We start from the raw sequence: 26,600 nt of genomic DNA on the forward strand, positions 1-26,600 counted from the left end.
ACTCAGAGCAAAGTGTTGTGAATGAAGCATGGCATACTGGAGAAGAGTTGTGGAATGCATTTCAATTCAAAATACACTTTCAAGAAGGGCTCAATCTCACTGCACATTATTTATCACAGTGGACATTAAGGTACAACAGATTAAAGACATTTACAGCTACCTCGAGCATATTAACATTGATGCTGATAAATTTGCACTGTAACCTATAAATAGCAAGAAATTTTAAAAAAAAGTTGCAGACTGCTCACAGCAATTTTGAGACAAACGGCTTTACAGTTAACACTTAGCACCTACGTATCTGAACAGCTGCTGTTCCACAGACTCTGTTGTGTTAACTCAGCTACAAGTAAGAGTGTGTAAGCAATGAAAATATATCATGAAGCCTCGCTGGTTCTACACCTGGCCATGTAAAGAAATATAAATGTGCAAGTCATGCTAAACCGAAACACTTAATGGAGCTGACTCATGAATCATCCGAGCAGCACCCCTGGGACACTAAGAACCACACTGAACATCGTGAGGCAAACCTTTGAGAAACCTCCTGTTACCTGGAGCGAGAGTGGTTGCCCAGCTGATACATGTGCGGGTTGTACTGGGCCATGATGGTGATGGTGTCGCACTGCTGGCCGATGATGAGACGAGCCTGCTGCTCCGTGGCGTTCCGCAGATTGATGCCGTTAAACTAGTAAATTAAAAAGAAAGAGAAAAAGTGGGATGAGGGAGAGAGTTCCAGGAAAGATGAGATTACTAACAGATCATAGACACAGAGACACAGTGTGTGTTTAGTCTGTTCCTGGTTTTAAGTCATGAGCAGTGATTAGAGATGAAGATACTCATTTCTGTTGACTGATGATTAGTTTTGTATCCATTTTTCAACACTTAAAAAAGTGCAATATTATTCCGTCGTTTTCTTTTCAACTCTCGACAGGATGCATTTTAGTCAATTCAAACATATCATGATTAAACTGGATAGTCACAGATTTCAAAAGTTATATTAACTTGCAAACTACCGAGTTGAACATCTGTCCTCTTTTTATCTCTAACGTTTAGTGCTCTGACGATAAGAAAAGTGTCACACTCTACTAGTAGACGCACTGAAGCTGCAACTAGCAATCTGGTACTTTAGGCAAGCTGGATTTTTTAGTATGTTGGAAAATTGAGTGATGCAAAAGACACTTTTGAAATCAGATTTTTGTTGGCAAAGCTTACTGATCGAGACAGATGTTTTGATTTTGGTGTTCAACCACATTTTCTTCAGACTGCAAATATGTCTTTGTTCTAACTGGGTTTTTTTTTTGATGGCCAGACTTCCTTAAAACCAGTCGTAATACATCTGGTAATGCCAAATGATGTATTTGCAATGTGGGTCTTCACATGGCCTCAGTCCCTGATTAGTTCTGCTAGGATGAACTTATCATTCATTGTCCAAAACATTCAAACTGTGTACCATCTAAGAGGAAAAAGTACATGTCATCTTGATCTGACATTGCACCAGAAATTCAATTTGCTCAGCCATTTCTTTCAATGAATGCGTTTCAGCAAGAATTTAAATACTGGGAACTGTGACAACATTAATGAATGCAGTCTTCCAGGAAGTGAAGCTGCACATATATATATGTATAGTAGGCAGCAGCCTTTGAAGCCACAATATAAAAGCAGTATTAGTGTTTGACTTCTCCAGCGTTTTGCTGCTCTCTGACGTGCATCTGCAGTGCTTCTATTATGTGCTTCTTTATTCGTGCAGTTTGAAGCTCTAACCTTTCTCGACATACAGTAGGTGGCTCATACCTCCAGTAATTGGTCTCCATACTCCAATCCGGCCTGGTGGGCGATGCTACCTCCAGTAACTTTAGACACAAAGATCCCACCGTTCTCCCCGCCGACGATGGAGATGCCCAGCGGCTCTGCACCTTTGTGCACAATGACATTGCGGGGTTCCTCCAAGTACGGCCTTATGGGAAAGAGAAATGTGTATGAATGAAGAGCATCATAGAGAAGCAGTTAAGAGGATACCACACAGGAGCAAGTTGATGTTTTATTTACAGCTCTGGAGAGTTGCCAATAAAAAAATCCCTGGATTTATCTTTGGTTGTAAGAATTAAAAACATTATCTGTCTGAAGATGTACTTTGATTTAAAGTAAAGTTCAACCCTGATCTTATATTTCCCCCCAGGCCTGTAAACTGATCATCTCGCCAGAACACCACTTTTCGCCTGCTTACAGAAGAAAGACAGACTGAAGGTACATTGGAGGGTGTGTGTGGACATCCTAAAAGCACAAGCAAGTGAATCCCTTTCCATGAAGGAGATTTGCATGGACTTTGGGCGTCTTCAAAACAAGTTGGCTTTGGACATGGAATACAAATCCATGATGGCAGATCAGAGGAATGGATTAGCAGCCAGAGACGGGGGGTAAACAGAGTGGTGGTGTACAAACAAGACCATGACCCTGAAGCTCGGGGCTGAATAATAATACCATTGCATAACATACATACTGCAGACTAACGGGTGACTTGGCTCGCGGCCAAAACAAATGCATGCATATTGTCCATGTCATGATAGAGCATGGACCCTGCATGCAGTATCTATGCTTCGAGAGGGTTTCCGGCATGGAGGGAGTCGAATGCGGTAATGTCAACATAACACTGAAACTTCTCATTTCAGCGAGGGAAGCTAATCAGGGCTATCTCTAACAGCGCTAATACAGTACTGTAGCATGCAAAGAAGTAGACATCTGGGATTAAAAAAAACTCTTTAAAAAAAAAGGGGAAAAACATCACAAATCCTCATTTTGTATCAAATATAATGTACAACACTATTCTGCTCCTTTGTGTTATGTCCTCGACAGCACTGAAGCATGACAACGACGTGAACTTGGAGGAAAAGGAAGGGGAGCATTCCCTTGATTTTAGCACTTTGATGGATAACGAACCTGAGGCTCCTGAGAGAGGAGAACCTCGGCCTTGCAGCCAGAGGAATCCTTAGAAAAGATCTGTTACGGTAAAGAGATCTGGAAGCGGAGAAGTTGCAGAGAGGAAAGCGGGAAGGAGATAAAAGAGAACAGGTGGGGGGGTGGGGGGGGTGGGGACAGATATCATACAGAGACAGTAACAGCGTCAAAGACAACGAGGCGTCGGTGATCCAAAATGGGACAGAAACGTCAAAACTCCAACATACTGACAGATCACTGCTTCCTCTTTTTGCGGAAAAAAAAAAACAGCAAGAGGCTTCCGGAAAATTATAACTAGAGTTTTAATAGGATTTCATTCTGAATTTCAATGAGGGCTTGCACAGCTCAGGCGGTGATAGACCTGTTGCCTGGCAACGCCTTTTCAAATAGCCTAGGAGGATCCCTCAGGGCAGACGTAGGCCATATAGTATCCGCCTCTGAAGTGATCCTTGTAATCATACTCTCCATCATTCACACAACATCTGCACCATCTGTAAAGCAGATGTGTGGTTAGAAAAAGAAAACCGAAAGCTCTAACTACTATTATTCTGACAAAGAAAAGGTCTGAAAATCCCAGCAACAAGTCTATTTGATGCATTCAGCAACATGCTACATCAAAAAAGTGAAGATAAATCCTCCAATTAGTCATTTTCTAAATTGCTTTAAAAAAAATAAATAAAAAGTCGATCTGTGATTGCCCTTTTCCATCATACCTGTCTTTCCTGCGCTCCCCTATCGGCACAGGGCTGACCGAGATCCGAGGTAAAGTGGAAATGGAGCCTTGCGATTGGCTGCTGGCGAACGAGGAGGTCTCCAGATTGAGTGGTGATTGTGGTGGAGTGATGAGACTGGGGCTGCTACACTCGGAGTGAGAGAGGGAGCCTGGAGTGAGGGGAAGAGGAGAAGAAAGAGAGAGAGAGAGAGAGAGAGAGAGAGGAGAAGTGTGGTCTAAGACTACATTTACATCTCAAGAAAATATAGAGCTGGAAAACCAGTTGCAAACTTCAGACACTTTAAATACTGTTTGGAAGGTAAACACCAAATCTCATCCTAATGAAAAATGAAGTGGCAGGGTATTTGCAGATATTAATACCCGAGCCTACTGTTGGAAAAGTGTGTCTTTTGGTTTATTCATCTGCATGGAAGCTTGGTTTCATAATGGATGATCAAAAGATTGTTTACTTATAGTTAATGTAAAATAAAATAGGGACTAAAAAAATGTGTAAACAAGAAATAAGGCTCGGGTTTGAAGTTACCAGGGTTTTTTTTTTTTCCCCAAATGGAGACATTACTTTCATTTCTCTCTTACACAGTCATATGCATATTTACATGTTTGGCGTGAAGAAAAGGGTAATACTGCGGAAGAAACCAAAGACTTAAAAAAAGATTAAGAGGGTAAAAGTAGTTAACTAACGTATTCATTCAGTATTCCGTATTCATTTTGGACCATTTTCCACATTTGAGCTCTTTACAAAAAGGTAATATGTAATGTGATTTGCATGTTGTACTGTTAAGTACAAGCTTCAACACATCAACTGCCCCTGTTGGGATGAAGAAAGTTGTTTGAAAACTGCCTGATTCAGTTGTTCATAAGAGAGGCTGAACTTTAATTTGGCTCATGTTGACCGTCTGCCAGTTCTGTAAAAGCTTAATCTGAAGTTTAAAAAACACAAACATGTTTATACTCGTCACCCCTGACAAAGTAAAACCAGGCCTGGAAGTTAGGACACATACTCAAAGGAGCACAGTACCTCTGTCTGACCCCAGCATGGAGCGAGGGTAGCGTGGAGTGGAAGGGATTTTGATCCTCTCTGTGCGGTACTGGACATTATTGGAAGAACCTGACAGATGGACGAGAAGATAAAGGAATTAATTGAATGACATAATATCCCAAAAAAAAAAAGAAAAAAAGGCCGACATAGGGACATCCAGTCTGTGACCTTTTGATGTGTGCGAGCATGTGTGTGCGTGCGTGCGTGTCGGACTGACCGAGTCGAGCGCTGGAGGGCAGTGAGTTTGTACCGTGTGACGCTCTGCTGCTGCGTGACGACGAGGATTCAGAGTATTCGCCCGCACGCTTCTGCTGGCTCAGGTCCAGGCTCAGGCGACCCTGGTGCTGTGGGCTGCAAACAAAACAAACAAAAAAAAAAAAAAAAAAAAAGATTTCTTGAGAAAACATTTCAATAATTATGTTTACAGAATTACTGAAACATGCAGGATATTTCACAGATCAAGGTTAATTGAAATGCTGGGGCGAGCAAAATCACAACACTGCAAAATGAAGGGAAAAAAAAGCAACTGCAGCAACCAAATGTAATCATGAGATTTTGCAATTGGGAAACAGACTGATCGAAAAGTCTTCATAATAATAACGGGCTCTGTGTCGTGTGAGTGCGAAAGGAGCTAACCTGGTGTGGGAGTGCTGGTGACAGATCTGCGAGGCGACAGATGGACAGTTGCTGGTGTGAACGCGGTGGCTGCGCACCGTGTACACTGGATTCCTCATCACGGCCGTCACAGCGGGGCACGGAGCCAGACCCCTGTGGGCTGAATCTGATAAAGCGCGCCGCCATGTTAGGAGAGCTGCGAGTGTGCGATTCCTCCGAGTGCATTTAAGTGTGTTTTTTTTTTTTTTTAATGTAAACATTTGACAAACTCACTGGGAGGTAGGGAGCCGTTGTAGACGGTGGGGACGAAGCCGACGCTGTGCCTGTGGGAGCGGCTGGGGGAGGAACGCAGCATGTCCCTGGGCTCCGGCGAATGCTCGTCGTTAGAGTAGCTCTGTGAGGAATGACAGAAACAGTTACCATCTGCCCTGCATGGTCACAAAACACCATTATCTCTAAGGAAGAACCCTTCACCCTTTTACTGGAGACAAGTACCATATGAGAAAAATGACAGCATGAACATCCCGCTACAGTCAAATGAACATTTATCCCCCCCACTGCTTTCTGCCGTGTGCTTCACGGCCTGGAGAGGCCCCAGGCACTGACTCAGCTCCTGGGCTGTGTGGCTGTACCAGTGCAGAAGCATCAATCACTCCGACACGCTGGCTAAAGAGGCAAGTCCCAGAAGCACAACTCTGACAAGGCTGTAAATTCTATTACAAAATGGATTCTTTGGCCCACTGGGATAATTTGAAATGTTGGTGCCATTTTAAATTCAAACACTTGTAAAATGGATCGTGTTCTCTTTAGAAAAGCTTCTAATAAAGCCGCTTGAATTGGTGCAGGGATAAAAAAAAAAAAGTTTGACATTTTCAGAGGTGGAATTGCAACGCATTAAGCCTCAGGTTTAATACTAGAAGGCAATCATTTGGCTTAAAGAATGAAAGTTTTTAATTGTTAATTTACTCACTTGGAAGGTGGGAAGCGTGATGGTCTGCGGGGTCATCCTACGGCGAAGGGCGGGGGCAGATTTAGGGCGGGGCCTCTTCACCTCTGGTTCCTCCCCCCTGGTTCGACCAATGTCCTCGTCACACGACTTCCTCGAGGTGAGCACCTTGCCGTCCAGAAAATAGTGGTTTCCGTTCCTGTCCCTTTCCCGCTCGCTCCTCTCTCTGCTCTCTCCCGCTGCCATGGAGATGGCGGCCTCTCCCTTGCCATCTGACGTGATGGTGCAGTCGGAGGCGGAGCTGCTCTGATGCTTGTGTTTGAACTTAAAGGAGTCACTGCGAGTGGGCGGGGTCGGAGGGGTCGGGGTAGGGGTGGATGACGAGGAGAGGGACTCTGTCTTTGAAGGCTGAGGGGAGTGTGAGGCTGCAGCGGCTGCGATCTGATTTGCTGCCATGTACTCCATCTTAGAGGACGGTGTTTCGGGGCGTTTGAAAGTGTCCGGGTCAAAGATGGACTTCCTCTGTTTGGGTGATTTGTAGATGGAGAGCTGGGCTGCTACTGTGATCGGGCTGCTGTTGTCTGGTGCAACTGACATACCTCCAACAATCATTTTGGGCCATGTTCCCCCACTGTGCTTCTTCTCCAGAGTCGTCTCCACGGTGATGCAGTCTGAGGCAGAGACGGGATCAAAGGGCAGGGAGGAAGGCGCCTTAGTGTAGGGGCAGCACTCTTGGAAAGCGCTGGGCCCATAGCGCCCGGTGCCCAAGTCGGAGGCCGGCCGCAGGCTGGTGGCGTGGAGGGAACCCGTGGAGAACGGCTTGCTGATGTCGCTGTACGCCTCGTCTGATTCTCCTCTGACCTTCCTCCTCTCCCCGGAGATGCTACCTGTGCTGGTGCTCCCAACGTCCGGGCAGAAGATGTCAGTCTGCGTCGAGCTGTTGTGTTTGAGGTTGCGGCTGTTGCGGGAGTGAATCTCTGACGGGTGAAGGCGCCCGTTGGACTTCTCCGATGAATCGCGCAGACTCTCAAAGATGTTCTGGCCCGATGTGCTGTGAGGGAAGAACTGTGCGGGGAGGATGGATGACGGAATTAGCAACAGTTTAATGGACATCATTTTAAATGATACTCTGGAAAATTAACTGGTAATGAGGAGATCATTTACTTCTCCAAAACTGCAATGTGGAAGTTTTTAAAACTGCAATGTAGGGCATGCAAAATTAGAGGGAGAGCTTTTAAAGATGTCTAACATAGCTGAAGTAAAAAAAAAAAAAAAAAGGAGCTCAGAAGGAAAGAGGTGGCCCACCTTCATGAGAGAGAGGCTGAGAGAGTCCCTGCAGCTCCTCAACAGAGCCTCGCACTCTGTCACAGATTTGTTATCAAGGACGATGCCATTTATCTGGGGAGAAAGACATCGGAAATAAGGACAGGTCCTTCAACGCGAAAAAACAAAGCAAGTTCAACTCATGATACTTCTCCGAGGCTCGAGGCGGTTATACCTGTCGCCTCTATGTGTTTGTAGATGTGTCAGATGCACGCCTACGAACACATACAGGTGACGGATCTCCTGATCAGGAGTGAGCCTGGGGCCTGAGATGTGCCTCGCTCTGCTGCCGTGTGGAAAACACACACAAAAAAATAAAAAATCTAGGCCAGCACTTTTAAGTCTGAAGAACACTGAAAATAGGTTCTGCCCTTACTAAGAACATGTCCGATACATTTTTTTTTTTAGCCTCTCTGAGTTCAACTACTGACATCCAGTGGCATGTGATGCATATTTCATTGCAGATTCAGCACTCTGGACTTTTTAAAGGCATATTAGCATTTAATAAGTGTTACATAACCTGATAGGGTGATCAGAGGAGCATGAAAAAACACAATACTCACGATTAAGATCTCCTTACACGTCATCTGCACTTAGAATTGCTGAGCGTGGTTGCAGCAGAACTATCATGTTAACTGTATCTGACTCTGTTAATTGGGGAGCAGAGATATGGAAGTTCTTTGGGATTTAAAGGTTATGCACGGGTTTCATGCTTAATTTAAACTAACAAGGGAGTTAAGATTCTGAAGCTACAGGCAGATTAACTTTGTAAAGGTGACCTCATCTCTCTCTCTCTCTCGCTAATGACAAAGCTGTGTAGCTCCATTACTGACACTTTTATTCCATCCCTTCATGTACGAGTGTGTTGCACTGTGTGTGTGTGTGTGAAGCAGCAGCTCCACCTAGGCCTCTGCAGACTTTTTTTTGAGGATTTAATCAAAGGAGGAGACTTTACTCCTCGACTTCACACACTCAACCAAATCCCACCTTATCTGAGGGGGTTTGGGGTGTGGATACTTGAAAGGAGCGAGGCCTGGATTAGAAAGCCAAAGGAGTCTGTGTGAGCTGATGTGGAGGAAGGGGGTATAAATATATATATATAATTGTTAAAAAAGGATTTTCATGAAAAGCGAAACAAGACTCACAGCGATCAGCCTGTCACCAACTGTGAGAGCACCTTCCCTGGCTGCTGGGCTACCCTGGGTGAGGGCGGTGACAAACACGCCGCTTTCCAGACCGATTCCACTGTCTGAGGCACCGAGGAGAAAATGGGTTCAGATACAAAAAAAAAAACAACAACAACAAAATAATGAGACAAATTTCTTTAGAATTTAGCACCAGAATCTACCTTTGTGTCCCACCAGGTTGATGTGAACCGGAGTGACCAGCCTCCCTCCAAGAGACTTCCTCCTTCGTACCACCATGTTGATCAAACCTCCGACATTAAGGACCGCCTTCACCACCTGCTTCCTGTCCTTATTGGTCAGGTCCATGTCGTTGATCTTCAACAACCAATCATTCACTCTGTAGCAGAAACAGCGTGCACAGTGAGACTTTTATTAATTCACTTTTAAAGGTCCTGTGATGAACTTTTGGTTTGTGTCGGTTTTGGCGCCCCCCTGTGGACAAAGTGGTCACTTCTGAATTTGTCCTGTACATGAGTAGGTAGTGTTTCTTAACATAAAGCCTCCTGCTTTCTTTTAAAAGTCAAATGTATCACTCATCAAGAAACCTCGACATGGGTCATTCAAAGGCAGGCCGTTAACAACATAATAAATAACATCACAGAAAAAGCTCTTATTTATGCCGGTTTTCTTGTTTGCTTTTGGAGCTCATTGAGGCATAAATATTAATTCAATCTGAATCACAATCAGGTAAAAACTCCTCACATGAGCGTTAAGAGAAAGGGACAAATAAGAGCTTTTTGAGGCTGCTCTTAATAAAGTTTATTGTAGTTTATGGGGAACTTAAAAATCAGCATTAAAAACTATTTAAAACTAAACTGGAATTGAAAGCAAAAAAAATGAAAAATTCTAAACTATGATAACATTTGCTCGTACCTTAACCTTCCATCCGCGATACTTCCTTTGTCCACCCTCGTAACAAATATTCCACAATCTCCTGGTAAATAAGGATCATTTACCCCCTCTGCAATATCAAACCCAAGTGCCTTCAAATCCATGTCCTCCTGCAAAGGACGAGAATATAAACGTCAGTACATATCCATTCATTTTGACATCCTCATTTCAATATCATCAACTTTTGGCGGTCTTTAAAGCTCTTCTGGCTCTAAGGAGACGTGGCGTGTCACCAAGTCGCCCTCAGTAACAAGAGCTGAGCGCCCGCTCTTACCCTGTCTTTCTCAAACTCCACCACCTCCGTCTCCCACTCCAGGGAGTCCGTGTCGATGGCCGAGTCGTGTGAGCTGTGGGCCATAAGCTGACAGAACCGGGCCTCCTTTTCCAGCTGGCTCTCCATCTTCTCCCTAAACAAAGACAGACATGGAACACAGGGTTCTAAGGTTAGTCACTCAGATAGGAGGAGACAACACAGAGAAAGGATCGCACTACCAGTCTGAACACTGGAAACTTTAAATGTTTGAACCAAAGCCACAATTTACTTCTGTATGTTATATAGTCCCAGTATTTTAGTACTGCTGTAGCATCCAAAAATATTTCTCTCAAAAGGTTAATTACATGCAAACATTTGGGAAGTACAAATCTTTAGACACTGTTGTTGTTGTTGGCTAGATCCCAGCTTCCTTTATCGCTTCAAAATGTCTGCAAGTCATATTTTGCCCCATGGATTAATACCTTCAATTTTACAGATTTTGTATCCATAAAAAACAGATTTATTCTGCTTGGTACAAATTTAACTGAGTTATATGGTAATAATCACACATTGTTTTGACCGTGCTCCTTAATGTCTTTGTCTAATTCTGTTGATTCATTCTTTTATTCTGGATTGAATTTGCATGAATAAATATGCACACTGTGATTTTCTTCTGTGTGGAATAAAATAACCTGCAGACATGTGGAGAGTTTTTGACTTTTGACCTTGATTTTTTTGTGGCACTCCCTCCACAAAAAAACTCTCTGTATTCTAGTAAAGGGAATCATATTGATATTGGCTCGTAAGAAAACTAAAAGTAGAACGCACACAATGCCCCACTGTCAGGAAGATATATGGTGTTCTACTGAGGCATGCCTTAAGGGTAGCTGTGACATTAAAACCCCAATATAATGTTGTCCTTTACAGGATGTAGGGAGGGAAACTCTCAAAGTCACGGCAAACTTAATTCAAAGCGTTGCCTCGAAAATTGGTTGTAGTATACACTTCAGCCAGCAGAGGGAGCTTTTGCATGCAGTATGAACACGTTAAAAGGCAGAGGGGGAAGAGAGAGAGTGTGAAATGTGAGTATGTGTGTCCAAAACAGTGCTGCTTCTCCGGATTACACTTTTAATCCGGGCATGCAGAAATAGTGCCAGACAAACAACTATGAAGTCTCCGAAGGCAGAATATCACAGTTTACACACTGCCACACACTGAGTACAACGGCTCGAATGGACAAAGACGGTGCAGCACAAGATGTTTGCTTAGCAGAGGCAATGTGCTCGGTGCATTGCAGAAGAACTGTCCTTGGGTTCCTTCGGTAAGCGTTTCCTATACATTTCAAACCCTCTAAGGCTTCATACTCACTTCAGTTCTTTGAGCTCTCGCAGCCCATCGTTCTTCTGTTTCCTCATATCATCCAGATTACGCAGGGCATCTGCCAAATCGCTTACTGCCCTATCTCGCTCCCGCCGCAGGTTATCACACAGAGTCCTGAAGATGAAGAGGAGAGAGACGATAAGAGAATCAGGGATCCGGTGTATGAGCAGGAGCAGTTATAGCCAGTTGATTGTGTTAGATCGATAACACAGTACGTGCCTTCAGTTTCTGTCAGGACTCATTAGCAAACTGACTCGCACACTGACCTTATGCTCTCCCTCTCCGCCACTATTTTGTCCCTCTCCTGAAAGGCCCAGTCCCGTCGACATTTGGCAACCTCTGCCTCCTGCGTCGCCTCCTTCAGTTCCTGCGACATGGCCTCGTACTGTTTCCTCAGCATCTCGATCTCCTTATTGGCCCGTTCCATGTCCAGGGTGGCCGAGTCTTGTTTCTTAGGACAAAGAGCATACATGAATGAGATTAATAATGACTCACTGCAGGACCATTTTCAGGATACAGGGTGAAAAAAAGTTCATACTAAACCTTTGCTCCTATGATAATTAAACATAATCTATATCCTACTCAATCCAAACAAACAGCTCTATCACAAAAACAGGAAAAATGGTCCATTACAGATTGATTTTAATTTATTTCTACCTGATGCTCTACATGTTTGACATGATACCTACGTTTGCAACCTGTGCTTCATTAATCTTTTTTTTTTTTTTTTTTAATCTAAAAGCAGTTTTTCTTTCTATCACCATTAAAATCTGGAACAACTAATCTGCTGGTAGCTAAAAGGTAGCTTGAGCTTTTTCTGGCTGCTTTAAACACAGTCACTTTATGAGAACAAACAACAAGGTTTGGATTGTTGAAACTTATACAAGAAAAAGAAAAAAATCACAAAAATGTAAATCTAGGAGATATTCTATGACACACTCAGTTTTCTCTTCCGACTCTTTGTCTTAATATTCTCATGAACCAGAATATGTCTCCCGAAGTGACCAAGTGGATTGGTCCTGCCGTTTAATAATTATGATTATTTAAAATGATTACGAGCCAAAACCTTGGCTTTCTATGCACAGCTAGATGTATAGAAGTAAAAATGACAAGACCCCCTGCAGCTTTTTTAAGAAGGGTTATCTTGTGGGCCAACAGAGGTCCAGGCAGAGGTGTGACGCTTTCCTGTCAGACCACTGACCTCCTGTAATCCACTGACTGACAGCTTCATGGATGCACTAAGCTCCACGCCATGTGTGTAACCTCTGACTTTACGCTATCAAACCTAAGGTGCAGTGCATTTGTTACCTGTCTGGCCTGGTAGTACTCTCTGAGCAGCTGATCCCTTTGAATGATGGCCTCCGTCCTCTCCTTGCGAGCCACGTCCCTCTCCTCCCGGACCATCTCGATGTCCTTGCAGGCCTGGCTCAGCTCCTTCTGGGCCTCGGCCTTGTCCTTCACCTCGTGGCAGTACTTCTCCAGAAGCTCGTTCCTCTCGCAGATGGCCCGGTCGCGGTCCACAAGCGACGAGTTCAACTCCTGCCACAGAACAAAGGGGGTGAAATGGAACGAGGGCATCTCAGGAACTGTGAGTCATTAATGCAATGTGAAGAAACTATCCGAGGGCCAACGCAGAGTGATCCAACACGAGTTAGGAATCTCTTTTGTCTGTCAACCAGAGAGTGCAGTAATATTCTTCAAAAAAGGGCTGGTGGAGCTGAGCTTCTTTATGCAGTGTCCTTGGTGAATATGGCCTTTGATCCACTGACTAAAGAGTAGATGTCTGGCTCAAGTTGTGAACAGACGCACTAAAAACCTGACAGGTTGATATAAAATTCTCACAGAGGAAACGGTTAACTCAGTATCTGTCAGTAAAATGTGTCTCTTGGGGAAACTGTGAGGGATTAAAAATGACTAGAAAAGTTATGTGTGAAACTTTCAATCATTTAATTTTGACTCAGCTATCGGAAACTTTAGACATTGGGTGAAATAAGTTTATGTGACATGAGTTTATGTGTTTGGCGAAATAACTTTATGTGCTCTGTTACTGCGAGTTCAATAAAAAGAATGTGACTCCACAGTAAATATGTAGCCTGAGCAAGTAGCTGGTTAGCTTAGCTCAGCATAACCACTGAAAGCAGGGGTAAACAGCTAGCTTGGCTTGGTAAGAGATTTTTTTTTTTTTTTTTTTTTTAATCTACAAACCAGAACCTCTGAAGCCAACTCAATTATTTGTCTTACTAAAAAATAATTCTGGTAGAGATGGAACAATGGACATTAATACATAATAAAAGGTAACTATCTCTTTTATATTTAAAGTCTAAGATGTTTAGATCACTTTGGGTAAATTGGGTGCAACATGTCAAACCTCTGAGATCTGAATTTGTGAACACAGAACATCCATCATGTTTAATCTACTTTTTTTTTTAAATTATTCTTTTTAGGTCGAAATTGCTCATAGTTATTTGAAAAAGGTTGAAGCTGCACTGGGTCAGAAAATGTAGAGGAATCAGGTGCTCTTCAAGGATAGGGGACAGAGGTCAAACAGTTAATAAACAGACGTCATGTGACAGCCTTTTTGTATTTAAACACCTGTTTTTTTTTTATTTGTCTTTTATGTCCTGACAAAGTTGAGTCAAAACGTGTAGAAACATCCGTGTTTAATAAAATGATTTCTATACTGCATCAGAGTGCCTCAGACTTTCAGCTTAGACTGCCTTTTCTTCACAATGAACTTTGTTGGGAATCAGGACAGTCATTTCTGCCTATGTATTTGCTCATTGTTAGTTGAAAGGATGTGAAGCCTTATTGCTCCTCGATTTGTTAATGTTTGCTTCTTCTATTTAGTGTATGTCCAGGGAAACTTTATCTTAACTCCTAAAAAAAAAAAAAACATATATTCCTACATAATCATAAGTCTTAAGTTAAAAACAAGGCAGAGAAAACTATTTAAGATTTATTTTTTGGGCTTTTCGTGCCTTTAATGCAGAGAGAGGACAGTGGATAGAGTTGGAAACCAGGGAGAGAGAGCGGGGAATGACATGCGGAAAGGGGCCACGGGTGGAAGCGAACCCGGGCCTACCGCTCGAGACGAGAGTCTCAATACATGGGACGCGTATCTTAACCATTGCGCCACCAGCGCGCCCCAGAGAAAACTATTTAATTTAGAAAACAGATCACTAGTAGTAAGCTCTTCCTTGTTTTCTCATGCTTGGTTGCCTTTGTTATGTATTTTGGACAACATCAAACTGACAGGTGTTTGTTTTGTTTCTTTGTGGGAATTTACGAGAAGAGATTTGATAATAACGACTGAATTGGCTGTATCTGATCAGTTGACTTAAGTCGTGTTCATGCTCAAGCCTGATACCTGTCGCAGTGCCTCCAACTCTTCACTGGCCACCACTCTCTCTGAAGACGTGTTTTTCAGTCGAGCTTCAGCAGCCTCCAGCTCCGTCTGCAGCTTGTCCAGCTCCTTGATCACCTGGTCCCTCTCGCTCATGATGAGACGGTACTCATTGAACACAGAGTCCCTCTCCTCTTTGAACTTATCGCAGTCCTTGGATGCCTTCAGCTGCAGGTTCTTGTAGCGCGTCACCTCCGACTGCAGGCGCTCCATCTCTCTCTGAAGCTCCTTGTTCTGAGCCGAGGACTTGTTCAGCTCTTGTTGCACGGAATCGAACCTGTGAGAGCGGAGACCAATTTTTTAAAAATGAATTATTCCGGCAGCAGCTTGAGCGTGGCTCCTTTCAGCATCTGTTTTTTTCTACATGTGCGGGTGAGAAATGCTCCATACCTCCGCATCGAGGTGGAGTACTGCTGCTGGTAGTGCATGGCCGAGTCTCGCTGTTTGAGCAGTGCGTCCATCTGCTTCTGCAGCCTCCGGTTCTCCTCCTCGGCCTGCTCCAGGCGGCTCAGGTCCGTGTTATGGTTAGCCACCTTCTCGCTGTAGCGCTTGCTCAGAGCGTCGTACTCCTTCTTTACCCCCTCCAGCTTGTCCATAGCTGTGTCGTACAGTTTGTTCAACACCTCGGATGAGCCCTTCTCTCTCATTACCTGAGAAGGACAACAAAAAGTTATGATACAACTATTAAGGGGGTTCGAAATGTTGATGCCATTCCAGCAATTTTGTGCTAAGCCTGTTTTTGCTGTGCCCCACCCAAAGCAGCAGATGGCATCAAAGTGTAGACAGGATTCTATTTTTACAGTGCAAGCAAATCCTTTGCCAGCGTCTACAATGCCTTTTTCGCATTTATGCACAGAAACTAAGTGAATCGGCTGCAAAATGATCTGTTTTATGTGCAGAGAGTGTCCTTCAGACTGCATTATTCATCCCCTGTGGGACTGGATGTCTCATTACTGCGGGTCTAGCTGATGTAGTCGTCCTGCTGCTGTGACCCGAGGGCTGCGTTGACCTCGTCTACGCAGCAACACACTGCGTATTCACGGATCTTATAGCTACACGGTTCGGGTCAGTGTGCCCTTTGCCCAAGCAGAAGCCCTTTTCTTCTCCGTCTGCCCTTTTCAGAAATGCTCTGTATGCACTTCCCTCTGCTTGGCTGCCCTGTGCTTTTAAGCACTGCAGTGTTCCCATGGGTGCTGTGTGAGACAGTACTGCACAGTTGTCCAATACGGGTCAGAGCACCCTTGTACTGTTTAGAACAAAGTATTCAGTGGATTAAAGACAACAGGCAATATTGTTTGGGGTGTTGAAATGCATGACTTCAAAATATAAAGAGTCAGAAAAAACGTTTGATTTTGTTTTATAGCTGTAGCACCTGTGCCATATGAGTAAATATCTGAAGGCAATTCATGACCTTATAACATCTGGTCAGATGTAGCACACTAGCGCACACACCCACACTGACATGTGGGTGTGTGCGCTCGTGTTTGTGTGGATTGTTTACCTGCTGTTGCTGCAGCCGAAGGTCGGCCAACTCTTTCTGGTCTTGACCGTGCAGTCGCTTGAGCTCCTCGCAGTTCTGCTTGACGTGGTTGTGCTCTCGGACAAGCTGGGCGTTGTCCCTCCTGAGTGTCTCCATCTCCTCCTTCAGCTGCGTCTGTTCACCCAACACGCGGCTGTGCAGCATGCTGGGAAGAGGAAACGCACAAGTGTACATAAGGAGAGACAGATTACGAAATGCAAATAAAAGATAACAGACAGAGAGCTGATTATACAAAGTAAACATTGGCTTTAAAGCCAGCTTAATATGCAACATGTACACTAAAGTTAGAGGTAATTTATTTTATGGACATTATTTAAAAAGGGAGACACTATTAGAGTATTCAACTCTACAAATATCCAGCTTTGGAAAGAGTTCAAATTCCTCTTATTTTGTTCTTCCTGACTGATGGTAAATAGTCAAATCTCCAGTAAGGAACTTTCAGTTTCTGTCAATTCTGGCGCCCCCTGTAGGCATAGTGGTACATTTGAAATCTTTACTGTTTCTTGCAGATACATGTTTAAGTGGTGCTCTTTAACACACACACACAAAACACTCATCCTGATTTCTTTCAACAGTCAATTATATCACTTGCTAATCGTTGCTGTGTAGAATGTAAGGTTATTTCTGCAGTGTGTCATTAATAACTTCATCTGACACCTACCCTGTGGCAGTCGCTGTATAGAACTATACATCTTTATCCTGATCGTCTGGTTTGCTTAAGCAGGACATAAAGAGGCACTGATATTAATTTGATTCTGTTTCAGGACTAGCTAATAACCCCTCCATGAGCTTTAAGAGGCAAACCACAAACTAACTAAACATGCCTAGATTTACTGTTTTTATTTCACTTGTGTGGAGGCAAAATTGTTACCCAAGTTCAATCCAAAATATCAACTGAAGTAGGATTTAATTCAACTTAATTTTACAAGTCATTGTCTGCTTCTTCTTCTTCATGCTAAACAACATGCCAACTAGCTAACAGTCTCAAACAGCTAACACAGAGTATGTTCAGCCTGAGCCTCTGCAGCAGAATTTTAGCTGCAGCTTATATGAGCTGTTAGATTGAATGACTCAATCACATAAATGAATCCATTTCCAGGTTTTTTTTAAATCACGGACTTCTGTTTTTTCAATTCTCTTTCAAATGTGAGCGCCAGCTGTAGCTCCAAGGGATGTTCTTCCAATTAGGTTAATTGTAACACCACGACAGTGCTCGCTACAATTCCAGTAAAATAATGCAATAAAACGTAATTGTTTCTGGGCTGAAAAGCAGCAGGAGGGAGGTGACAGAATGCTCATCCTAAGCTCCTACCCTTTGCACTGAAAAAAAAAAAGTTCGGACCTGCGTTCATCACTGCCTTCAGGCACATTGCAATAAGACTAGAATTGATAGACTATTAAGATCCCTTCCTTTGCAACAAGAGAAAAGGCAGCATAGCACTTGGAATACTTACTGGTAGAAGTCGGCCTCTTTCACGGCCTCCTCGCACCTCTTTAGTGTTTTGGTATGCTGGTTCTGGAGAGACTGCAGATCTGCCATGGCTCTCATGCATTGACTTTTCAGACGCTCATAGTCATGACTGGGTTTTGAATTAGGCCTTTAGGTGAAAAAAAAAAAAAATAGAAAAAAGAAATGATCGCTCTAGCCAGCAGCCTTGTATGACAATGAGGCCAAATAAAGCTCAGATAACAGGATAGTTAATACATAGTTGGTCTTAGCCTTGCATAGGAATTTAAAAGATAGGAATAAAATCTTAGACTAAATGTAAACAGTGAATGTCAGTAATGCAGCAGTGTATCAACTGTTACAAAATAAACATCTGTTAAGTGGAGCACATGAAGTTTAATTAAGCAGCCAGTGTCAGTGCCCTATTTCTGCAAGGTAGAGTCAACATTATTCCAGTCCACAGAGAATTAGGAGAAATAAACATGTCAGCCAGAGCTGAAGTCACCGACAGCACAATGACTGAAATCATCTAGTGGGAGTAAATATCACTAAAGGTGAACTATCCTGCTCTGAAATCAATGAGTCTCAGGTCAGAGTCACCAGTTGGGCCAGATAGATTTCATTTAAGCATAAAATGACCCAACGTCATTTACAGTAGACAGCAGCCAAATATTAAAGTGATACCAGAAGGAGAATACAGTAATAATGACAGTTTGGCAGGCCTGCCAGGATTTTGCACCTGCAGTCGTCGAAGGTGGTCCCAGGCGACGCCAACGCCAGACGCTTACGGAGCTCATCCCTCTCCCTGGTCACCTGGCGGAGCTGGAACAAGATGGTGTCCAGGTTGTCGCCGGATGGTCGGTTGTCGTTGATAGCTGGGGGCGGGGAGGACGCTTCGCCGTTAACAGGCGAACCTGCGACAGTGAGCACAAGGAATATTGATCAGGACAGGCTGGAAGAAAACAAAAGGTTACCCAGAATGCAAATGATCCTAATCACTTGAAAAAGACAAAATGAAAAATCCAGTTTAGATAAATTAATTTCCTTTGGTTTTCTGATTTGGAAAAAAATAGGATTATACCTTTATGGTGCTTTCACACACACGCAAGGATACAAACTGCCATCATAGTGTGAGACTGTTTGCTTTGTCTACCATTACCTCATCGTCTTTTTTTTATTACGTCATGTCCTGCCTCATGAGACCCCCCTCTGACACGAGCTACAGAGAAAGTCTCCTGCCGAGAGGTGCACATGTGAACAGGCAACTCAAGCAGTGAATATGTGAAAAAGGCTTTAGAAAGAAGGCAAATGGAACAAGGACAAAAGAATGATGATGACCCTGAGGCATTAGGCAGCAAAAACAAGTTTAGTGCTAGCCAGCCGTTAGGGCAGCAGCCGCCTGCCATGGATTTCTGTGAAATGGACTTTTGCGTGACAGTTTTCCTGGACATTTGCAGAAGTTTATCTTGGATTTACAAGACAACACCAAATGGTAATCTCTTACGTGAAAATGTAAGACAGAAAGCACAGATTGGATTTGGATTTGGTGATGTAATGTAACGCTGGTACTGTACTGTATGTGTGGTTTTACCAAAATGTGTCCATAAAGACTTAGATCATACTTAGGCACTTGTGTTTGGAGTGCCATTTTTGACCTAATCGCAGTCTTACTCTTCTTTTATAAGATGTGGTTGTTCCATTTGTTTCCGACATTAACATTCACCTGATTGATCTTAACAGAGAAAGAGCTTCTTTGAAATAACAAGGTCGTTCTCTTTCAATCTGTGTCCTTGACAGTAAAAAAAAAAAAAAAAAAAAAAAGAAAAGTGACGTTTTTATCACAAAGGACAAATTTTCAGAGTTGTTTTCTTCATTGCAAAGTACACATATGGCTAGAAATCGGAGGATTATGTCCATCTTTGGCTCAACATTTGGCTCTTTTGGAGGTTTATGTAACACAGCTGAGTCATTTGGACCTTTGTCAAAACTCGGGAAAGGCAAGCATGGCTTTTTTTTAAGGACAGAGGGAGATGTTGGGGCGGTGTTTTAGGTTGATTTAAAAGAAAAAGTAAAAACACTTGTCTTTCAAAAGTCTGTACCATCAATCAAATGTGAGACTTTCATCAGCCTGAACATCCTACAGGTTATAGAAGAAGAACGCTGATGTCGTTGTGTGCACCGTTTTGGTTACTTTAGTCGTGCTGGAGACCCTTTTTGACCTGCCTTGACGCATATACAACATGAAAAGGCATCTTGGATGATTGTACGTACCGACGCTACTGAGGGAGCTGCTGCTTTCTGAGTCAGAGGGCATCGTGGACAGAACGCTGTATGTGGAACCTGCCAGGGGACAAAAACAAAGAGGGGAAAAAAAAAAAAGTCAAGCAGATTAAAGCACCGATAGATTGATTAACAAGTTCACACACATGGCAGAGTTAATCACCGGAACAATGTAGAAAAGAAATGACTATTACACAGTGGGTTTCATATTCCCCGCACACTTGTAAAAGAAGAGGGGCGCAGGGTTTATACTTGGAATAATAACTTGAGCGCTCCCTCTAAGCAGCTCTATATTATCACTCCAGACTGCGGTCGTCATTAAACCTCCTTTCCCTCACTGTGCACTCTGCCTCGCTTTGATGTATAGTCTCTGTATGTTTCTGCTACACAGGCAGAATGTCACGGCTGAAATGGGATTTTCTCTTTTTATTTCAAGCACATGGAGAGAGAGAGTGAGGGAGAGAGACACAGAGGGAAAATGGTTCTCCGTCTGAATAGCTGTGCACACTGTTAAGCTGGGGGATATTTCACACAGGCGACACAATCCATAAGAGAGAGAGACTATGCAGATCCTCATTATACTGCAGAGTCCCCGCTCCAAAGGGCAACATAAACATGGCTGACAAGAAGGATAGAATTTCTTTAAGGACACATCTCAGATTTGGTGCTTACTGACGTCGTTTTTTTTTTCTATTGTATCCTACACCTAAAATACCCTTTTCGCCCCAAACCCACATTTTCCAAGAGGAGTAGAAAGGTTTAAACTGCTTTCTACCCACCTCTTACACCTACACATATCTTAAGAGGCGACACTGATCACCTCAGTTAACTTTGAACAAGGTCCTCTTAAATCTGGAAAGTGTAGAAGATGCTCTTGGCGACTGAAAAAAAGACTAGGAAAAGTTGGGAGAAGACACAAATGAGCTGCAGCTGCACGTCAGAGTCAATCTAAGCGAGTTGAATCAATAAACAGTGTAGTGGTAGCACTGAAAAAAAGTGCACTGTGCTATCTCTACAACAGAAGTATTATAAGCCCAAATATAAATCTTTAAAATGGTTCATACTCTGTAAGCATACTGAGTCTTTTTCTGGATGAAATCACAAATTTAAAAAAAAAAAAAAAAAAAGGAAAAGCGTGATCTTGAAAATGACCAAAACCCCAAAAAAGGTTGTTTTCATTCAATAAAACATAAGACAAAAATCACATTTTCACTTGACAGAAGCTGAAACCAGAGAAATATAAAGCATTTTTACTTGAAATATTACTTAAAATAATGAATAATCAAATTCGGTGCTAATTGTTTTTTTGTTTTTTTTCCCATACATTAATTGTCCCATCATTTCAGCTAGAAATAAGGACACTACATTATTCCTGTACACAGCGATAAAAAGACAAATCCAAACCTGCATAAAACAACAGAGCGAGGCACCTTCAATACTAATCTTATGAGATTAACATGCTCCACAAACATGGGCCGAGAGTCTGTGTGCTGGGAGGGCAGGGGAATGGTCACTGGCTTTGTCAGCAGCAGGCAATAGATTGACGCCAACTGTTCCAGATCTCCATCTCTGTCTCTGCCTCCCCACTGGGTTTAGCAACAACTCTGGCTCCAGCCCTCAATGTGTGACAAGGCCAAGCCTAATTAACTATGAGCTCTGTGAGACGGAGCCACTCCATCTTAGGGCCCCGCAGACAGAAGAGAGGAGAGGAGAGAGAGAGAGAGAGGAGAGGAGCTGAGAGGCGAGGAGGACAAGAGGGGAAACCAGGGGAAGGCATGGGGCAGAGGAGGACAGATGAAAGGAGATAGCATTACAAAGTAGAGAAAAAAAAAGAGATAAGGAGGGAGAGTGTTTGAGCAACAAAGAAGCAAAGAAGGAAGGGGGGGGGGGGGGAAGAGAGCGAGAGAAGCAGGGTGGAAAGGCTTTTAATCTGTTCTGACGTTCCCTGATGCTCAACACTTTTACTCCACCAAATGCTCCGAGCACGCAGCTTTTGATTTCATATTGTTCCATCAGATACGATGCGAACCACTCAGGGGCTGCACAGCATTAAGTCCTCTCACAAAAAAAAAAAAAAAAAAACTGCATTTAAAGGCAACTCTTGAACCCAGCATCTGAGTGACGCGGAGCTCTGGTAAAAGACGTGTGCCACTGAGAGGTATAATGCCATCTCAGCTGAGGGATTAAGTCTTTTCAAAATACCGTACAGACTCGGTTAAGCTCTGAGCCCCCCCCCCCCCACCCAAAAAAAAAGAGCTGTAAAATGTAGCTTCTTAAATGTTGTGTGATTTGCAAACCAAAAACACTCAGATAAATTAAAATTCCAGTAATCTCCAACGACAGAGGACGCTCGCAAATCATCTGACAGCTTTAACTCCCACAAACAGGGCACTTCAGGGACAATCCTCCGTGTTGGGTTTGGCTGCAATGACAAATATGTGCACAAAAAAAAAAAAAACTTCCAGTGTTTAGATCAGTGTCACTGGCGGATTTAGTTCACGTTGTAAGCACAGCAGTGAATGCAGTAGTATGGATCGCATGTGTTATAAGAGCCAGCTATCTGCTGGTCGAAGGGTCAGCGGTATTAGCCTTTTTCCAACAGGCTTTTAATCATCGATAGCAATTAGCAGCAGCCACAGTCGGTGAGGCCGATCATTTGTTAAGAGGTTTTAGAGCATCAATAAAGTAGGAATCCAATAGGCAAGCATGGATCTGATGGTCTATGGTGGGAGAATCCACAAGTCTCCGGTCAATTAGGATAGATCAAACCTTAGAAATCACACTGACTTCAATAAGATAGACTTATCAGAGCCAGATGTTCTCATTTCAACATTCCCCTTCCTGAAACCTGATTTTGTGACTCAGCAGACACTCACTATACTGCTCTGATTCTAAAAAGGAGACTGAAAGACTTTTTGTTGATTTGGATATGATTGCTGTCATTTTGTATTGGCATTCTCAAAGCATTCTTGTATTTCTTCTTGTATTCGGTGGTTTGACAGGCAGTGAGAACTGAGGACAAACATGGATTAATAAAGATTCTGTTTGGAGATTTGTTTGACACATCGCTCCCTTGAGTCTAGTAGACTTCTAGTACACTTTTTTTTATTTTTATTTACTTCTTGGTGGATAGAGTCACAACTCAGGGAGAGGAAAGTGGGGAATGTCATGCGGGGAAGGAGCCACATGTTCAGATTTGAACCAGGGCTGCATGAACGACTGTAACATCCATGTATGGGGCGCATGCACTAACCACTACCAGTGCCTCCTAATTATATATCGTCTGATGGCCTGCACTTGTAAAAAAAAAAAAAAAACATTAAAATTGATGGAAATCAAAGCTTCTTTGCTGCTCTTCAAGAGGCACAGATGGGCACTATAAATCCATAGTGGGAGCACAATGCAGGTATATAAAATTGAAGCAGTAGTATAAATGTGAAAGAAGATAATGGAGGTCGAACTTCCAAATATGATTGTTTGCCTGGATAGGTATCAGATGTGATGTGACGATTCAAATCCACTCCACAGTTAAAACAATGACGATTGAATGTGGAACAATATTAAGTGCCAAACTTTCACCAAGTATTTTTGAGAAACATGATTTTGCCTCTACTTGGTTGTACACATTATTATATTAATTACGTTGTTTAATTTGCAACCGATTCTAATGTCTCACACTGTTTAGATAGTGGTCACTTTGTTTATGTGAATTTCTGAAGTAAGGATTGCAAACCCTACTCTCTAAAAGCTAACAATCTAGCAAGCCTCATCGTTTTCATGACAATAAAATGCTAATGCTAAGGTAACAATGTACATCACTATTGCGAGACTAGATATTAAATCTAAGAAATCACCTTCAGGTAGCAGGAAGAAGTGATTAAAATGAAGATTTCCGGGCTTAAAAATTCCAGCATTAGATGAACAGACTATCTGAGGCATGATACTTACAGCTGCATCAGAGCAACCCTAATCAGGGTTTCAACAGCAGAAACTACATTAGGGACAGTAAAAGCTGCAGCAGGGCATGTGCAGCTGATTCCTACGAAGAGGCGCACTCGAAAAGGTGAGAGATTTTCCAGTGGAAGACCTGAGGCGACCGTAACAAAGGCCTGTCGCTGTGATCTAAATAGGTCAGAGGGAGTGCTCTCCATACCTAAGGGGTTCCACATCCCCCACTCCACTCCTCTCCCCCTCTGCTTTCCTTCCCAATCAACTAACAGTTGCTCCAGACAACCAGATTATGTTCTCCAGCACATGAAGCAAGATGACACACGTTGCCATGGTGAAGCTGGATGAGAGGAACAGTGGATTCTGCAGCATGGCGGAGAAGAAGAAGAAGAAGAAGAAGAAGAAGAACATGAGAGTTTTTGAGGCTGGCTGAGGAGAGCCTTATCAAAGAGAGATGCAAAGTCTGGCTTCCACCGACGACTAGTGGGACTAAATTATTCAGTACTTCCAGAAAATTCTCTTATCTGACAATGAGATGCTTCCAAAAAAAATGATAAAACGAATGACTATGATCCAATTGCACAACGATGCTGCGCCAAACTCCTTTTAATCAGGAAACGATGCTTGATGAGCCGAGGAGTCTGTTCTGTTCCTCAGCGCTCGTTTAAACACTTTTTTTTTTTTTTTTAGGGGCCACTTGTTAAAAGAGCAGCATTAGCAATCCCAAAATAATACTGTGTGCTTTTCCTCCTAAGCCGCTGTCAGCTTTTCTCACCGTCAATGAGCAACAGTGCTTAAAAGTAAAGAAATAAATAAGTAGATCACACACCAAGAAATGAGCAGAGCCGTAATAGTCTTTTTCCTTTTCTGTCCTCGGCTGCACAGTCATTAAACAAGAAGACCGAAAATAATAGCAACACTAATAATACGGTTGAAAACTACCCAGTCATTTACAGCGTTTTTAAGTGAGGCTGAGGGATGGGTCAGAGAGCATCTTTCTTAAACTAGCAGCCCGGACCGCTGTATCCTGTCTGCTGTGAATCCTGTACACACAGTATAGAGGATGTCGTGTCAGTGAGGGATGCACACACACACACACACACACACACACACACACAAACACCCAACCTGCTCTCTCAATAATAGCTGCTCACAGACACTGCTGGAGAGGTGAGAATGGAGAGGTGACAGGGAACGTGTGGCGTGAAGGGGATTGTCGTGCAACAAAAGGTCCCGAGCTGGAAGTGAACCAGGGACATAATAATCACAATTTATGTCATGAGTCCTTTTTTTCATTTACAAAAAAAATGTTGGAAAGTGGAGGAAGGATTCTGATCCTTTCCTCCTTTGAAAGCACAATGTAAAAAACACTCCAACAACAATCTGTTGTTTTTTTTTTTTTAATTCTATTGTTTCTGTCAAAATAATGTACAAATGGCCCGGGCCACACATCCAGACAGACCTCTGGCCTGTACCCCTGACAGTTTGAGAAGCACTGCCTCAACAGGTAAGCATTAATTCAATTTTGTAGCTGGACAAATGTTTACACCGTCACATATTTCTTGTATTTGAAGCCCTAACCCTACCCTTAAATGATGCGCTGTCAAGCTTTAAATAAATGATGCTCAGAAAAAAGTACAATAATTGTCTTTGAAATGTGAGAGTGTGACGCAGCAGACAGTTTTGAAAATGTCATTAAGAGCTTTATACATTTTTTTTTCTTTTTTAACCAAAAGCATTGACTAAGAAAAGGAATGAAAAGTTGCCGAGACCCGAACAGAAGAATCATGGCAGTATGATTGCCAATCCAGCATACTGGGCTGGAGCATCTTTCTCATTCCACTGTCACCTCTCAGACACAAACCTAATCCTTCTCCAAAATCGGTTGTTACATGTGCAAATCTGCACAGAAACCCTCCCTGTACTCTAGGATGTCCAGTAAGCCGTGTGTAGTGGGTCTGACTTCTGTAGGAGACGGTGACACCATGGACAAAGATTCTGGGCAGTGTGCCAGTGAAGCCTCTCTGCCGGGGCGAAGGATTGATCTTCTGATTTAAGGAGTCCACACTAAGCATAAACATGAAGACATCTAACATGATGACTCCATGAGGCAGGATTACTCCACTGCACGCACATCGCCTGACTCACTGCTTGGTCAAAACCCACCCACCCTGTTCACTCATAGGTCCAAATCTGCCCTGTGGCGTGTCACAAAATAACATCTGTTTGACCGCTGATTGAAATCTCCCTCAGATTCAGCCGTAGAGATTTGAGATCTGTGTTGGGACGTGAAGGGAGAAAAACAAGTAGAAGACTTTAAAAGAAAGAAAGAAAAAAAGTCCTGAGCCTTCTGCACCAAAGTCAGAAAAAGCCCCCTAGTGCGATCCAGCCCTACTGATTATCAGCAAGCCATAATGGGTTTTTATGCCCGTGCAAAGAGCCCTTGCTCAGCATAAAGGAGACATCATTTCTATTTTGAACAGCTTGCTTGTGCCAAGGGTTGGGTCAAAAACAAAAAAGGTGAAAGATGTCCTCCAAATGCTCCAAAACATTCTGCAGCGAGTACAAATATGAGCCAAAACGCCCGTCTGAGTGGAATAAGCCCACTGCTGGAATTCAAGCCATCTTTGTGACATTCCCTGCATGTTTAATCACAGAGGAGAATA

General features: G+C 43.0%; 1 protein-coding gene across 3 annotated transcripts in view; it reads right to left on the bottom strand.

The window, feature by feature from the left end:
• Positions 1 to 26,600, bottom strand: part of dlg5a (discs, large homolog 5a (Drosophila)) — a 41,499-nt gene that overhangs the window by 8,748 nt on the left and 6,151 nt on the right. Inside the window, exons 2-24 of one of the 3 annotated variants that reach the window (XM_065959462.1) lie at positions 19,978 to 20,046; positions 18,446 to 18,620; positions 17,714 to 17,857; positions 16,221 to 16,404; positions 15,110 to 15,369; positions 14,684 to 14,996; positions 12,625 to 12,855; positions 11,583 to 11,767; positions 11,305 to 11,430; positions 9,958 to 10,090; positions 9,666 to 9,793; positions 8,954 to 9,129; positions 8,751 to 8,854; positions 7,588 to 7,680; positions 6,307 to 7,347; positions 5,610 to 5,730; positions 5,358 to 5,502; positions 4,972 to 5,072; positions 4,701 to 4,790; positions 3,663 to 3,831; positions 2,932 to 3,009; positions 1,789 to 1,951; positions 549 to 682 (exon numbers count right to left, since the gene is read on the bottom strand). In XM_065959462.1, coding sequence (XP_065815534.1) covers positions 549 to 682; positions 1,789 to 1,951; positions 2,932 to 3,009; positions 3,663 to 3,831; positions 4,701 to 4,790; positions 4,972 to 5,072; positions 5,358 to 5,502; positions 5,610 to 5,730; positions 6,307 to 7,347; positions 7,588 to 7,680; positions 8,751 to 8,854; positions 8,954 to 9,129; positions 9,666 to 9,793; positions 9,958 to 10,090; positions 11,305 to 11,430; positions 11,583 to 11,767; positions 12,625 to 12,855; positions 14,684 to 14,996; positions 15,110 to 15,369; positions 16,221 to 16,404; positions 17,714 to 17,857; positions 18,446 to 18,620; positions 19,978 to 20,046 — 4,363 coding nt within the window. Of the gene's footprint in view, positions 1 to 548; positions 683 to 1,788; positions 1,952 to 2,931; positions 3,010 to 3,662; positions 3,832 to 4,700; positions 4,791 to 4,938; positions 5,073 to 5,357; positions 5,503 to 5,609; positions 5,731 to 6,306; positions 7,348 to 7,587; positions 7,681 to 8,750; positions 8,855 to 8,953; positions 9,130 to 9,665; positions 9,794 to 9,957; positions 10,091 to 11,304; positions 11,431 to 11,582; positions 11,768 to 12,624; positions 12,856 to 14,683; positions 14,997 to 15,109; positions 15,370 to 16,220; positions 16,405 to 17,713; positions 17,858 to 18,445; positions 18,621 to 19,977; positions 20,047 to 26,600 lie in introns of all 3 variants that reach the window. The other 2 variants (XM_065959461.1, XM_029276823.2) reach the window with 2 other exon arrangements.

The sequence above is a fragment of the Labrus bergylta genome, chromosome 10 (assembly GCF_963930695.1).
Source record: "Labrus bergylta chromosome 10, fLabBer1.1, whole genome shotgun sequence".
In the NCBI taxonomy this organism is placed as follows: domain Eukaryota; kingdom Metazoa; phylum Chordata; class Actinopteri; order Labriformes; family Labridae; genus Labrus; species Labrus bergylta.